A 1,808-nucleotide genomic window follows, 5' to 3' on the forward strand; every position below is an offset into this window, starting at 1 on the left:
CGCCCTCTCCGCCTGGTAGGGGCCACGTAAATCCCCGTATGCAGACCTCCTCTACTGGCCTAGGCGGCCGCTCACCCAGCCCGCCGCCTCCGGAAACCTGTGAAATCTGATGGCCGGAGTTCCCAGGGCCCCTGCCACGCTCGCTTCCTTGCTCTGTGCCAACCCTCTGCTGCTCCTCCTCCTCTTCACACTTGTGCCAGCCCTGTGGCTGGAATGCTGTACCGTAAGGACCTCTGCCCCAGCCCAGGCCCGCGGCAGTTGTGCACCAACCAGGAGCTGAATCACCCTTTCCTCCCCTTTCCAGCAGCCCCCCATTCATTCACTCGATGGACATTCGGGGCTCCTTCAGCAACTTTTATTAGCCCTGTCAAGGGCAGAGCAGGAGGGGGAAGAGTGCCAGGAAGAGGCGGCTCAGTAGGAGAAAGTGTGCTTTCTCCCTTGCCTCTCCGGGGCTTTTCACTGGAAATGTTCATGCTGCTTTTGGGGGCCTCGGGGGCCAGCAGCACCATCTGCTAGCAACTGGGCACAGGTCAGATGGCGCCAGGCATCCAGGAGGAGGGCGGAAGGCACGATGATCCACAGGGCATTCATGAAGACAAAGTAGAACCAGAAGTAGAGCGGGTGCCCAAACTCCCCATGCTGGAAGCCATGCTGATACTCAGTGAAGAAATAAAGGACATCCCCATACAGCTGGCCTGAGAGCAAAGGCCCCCAGAGATTAGTCAGCACCCAGGAGGGAGAGCCAGGACCTTCCTAAGGCCTCCCAAGACCCCCTGGCCCCTGGCCCACCCCCAAGGAGAGGCCCTCTCACCCAAGGAGATGACAAGCTGGAGAAGGAATCGCTCAGGTCTCTGTTTCAGAAGGGCTCCCACAGCCCACAAGCTGAGTGGGCCCCATACCCAGGCTGTCACCGTCTCCATGCACACCGTAAAGTTGTCCGCTCTGCCCCGGAGGTGCAGTAAAAAGCATTAGGGAGCCTCCCACCACATCCACCCCCACACCAACAATGGGCCAGACATCTCAAAGAAGAGATTTAGAGAAGTTGGGCAAGGGGAGACCAGGTAGGGAAGGCCCCAAATGAGGAGGAATCGGGGTTACTTACAGAATGTATCGGCTGTCTCCCTTGGAGTACTCCTTCCCTGAAAAACACAAGAGAGACTCCAGAGAAACCTGGGAGGCCTTCCCAGAGGAGGGCTGAAAGGGGAAAGAAGGGCCCAATTCAAACAGACTTTCACGAGCCCTCCCCTGCCCAGAGACTCACACAGCTGGGACAAGAAGGCCTGATCCCCAGCGATGTCCTGGTGGTAGAGGCTGAACCAGCCCTCGATCACCAAGTGCACAAAGGCGCACACGGCAAACCAGCAGATGATGAGCCGCCGCCAGGGGCTTCCACTCCCTCCCTTCCCCTGGCCAGACAACAGCCACGTAGCCCCCAGGAGCGCCCCCGAGACGGAAAAGAACAGCGCGAGGATCTGCCACACGGGCTTATCGTTGGGCACGTAACCACTGAGTTGGAGGTCTTGGGGCCAGTAAGGGTGAGCCACCTGCAGAGAGGCCATGGCCGAGGACGCCGAAGGCCAGGATTCCTAGGATGAGAAGCAGAAAGAGGGAGGCCTGAAAACACACCAATCCCAGGAGACCAACGGGGGGCTGCCCCCGCCCGCGAGGAGCTCTTTGGGGGCGCTGCCGCCGCGATGGAGTAGGGTCTCTGGAGGCGGCGTCGGGAAGAGGAACCGGGGATGGGATGGAGCGGGACGCGGTGGGGACGCAGAGCCTCGGAGGCAGGGGCCCGAGACTCACCCCCAACA

General features: G+C 60.5%; 1 protein-coding gene across 1 annotated transcript; it reads right to left on the reverse strand.

Annotated features, from left to right (window-relative positions):
• Window positions 1-333: 333 nt before the first annotated feature.
• On the reverse strand, window positions 334-1,764 carry LOC123254633 (EBP cholestenol delta-isomerase). The gene is made up of 4 exons (XM_044683612.1): window positions 1,262-1,764; window positions 1,103-1,139; window positions 812-942; window positions 334-695 (listed from the first exon to the last, which is right to left on the reverse strand). The coding sequence occupies exons 1-4, from the start codon at window positions 1,557-1,559 to the stop codon at window positions 457-459; spliced, it is 705 nt and encodes a 234-aa protein (XP_044539547.1). The 5' UTR covers window positions 1,560-1,764; the 3' UTR covers window positions 334-456.
• Between the last annotated feature and the right edge of the window lie 44 nt (window positions 1,765-1,808).

Source organism: Gracilinanus agilis, unplaced genomic scaffold (assembly GCF_016433145.1).
Source record: "Gracilinanus agilis isolate LMUSP501 unplaced genomic scaffold, AgileGrace unplaced_scaffold2709, whole genome shotgun sequence".
NCBI lineage: Eukaryota > Metazoa > Chordata > Mammalia > Didelphimorphia > Didelphidae > Gracilinanus > Gracilinanus agilis.

What these genes read in the sequence shown, in the direction of transcription:
- LOC123254633 (XM_044683612.1), bottom strand. Translation starts at nt 1,559, where the DNA reads ATGGCCTCTCTGCAGGTGGCTCACCCTTACTGGCCCCAAGACCTCCAA. An exon ending in GGCCTTCTTGTCCCAGCTGT is followed by an intron (nt 1,140 to 1,261) that starts GTGAGTCTCTGG and finishes TGTGTTTTTCAG; the next exon opens with GGAAGGAGTACTCCAAGGGA. An exon ending in GGAGACAGCCGATACATTCT is followed by an intron (nt 943 to 1,102) that starts GTAAGTAACCCC and finishes CCTCCGGGGCAG; the next exon opens with AGCGGACAACTTTACGGTGT.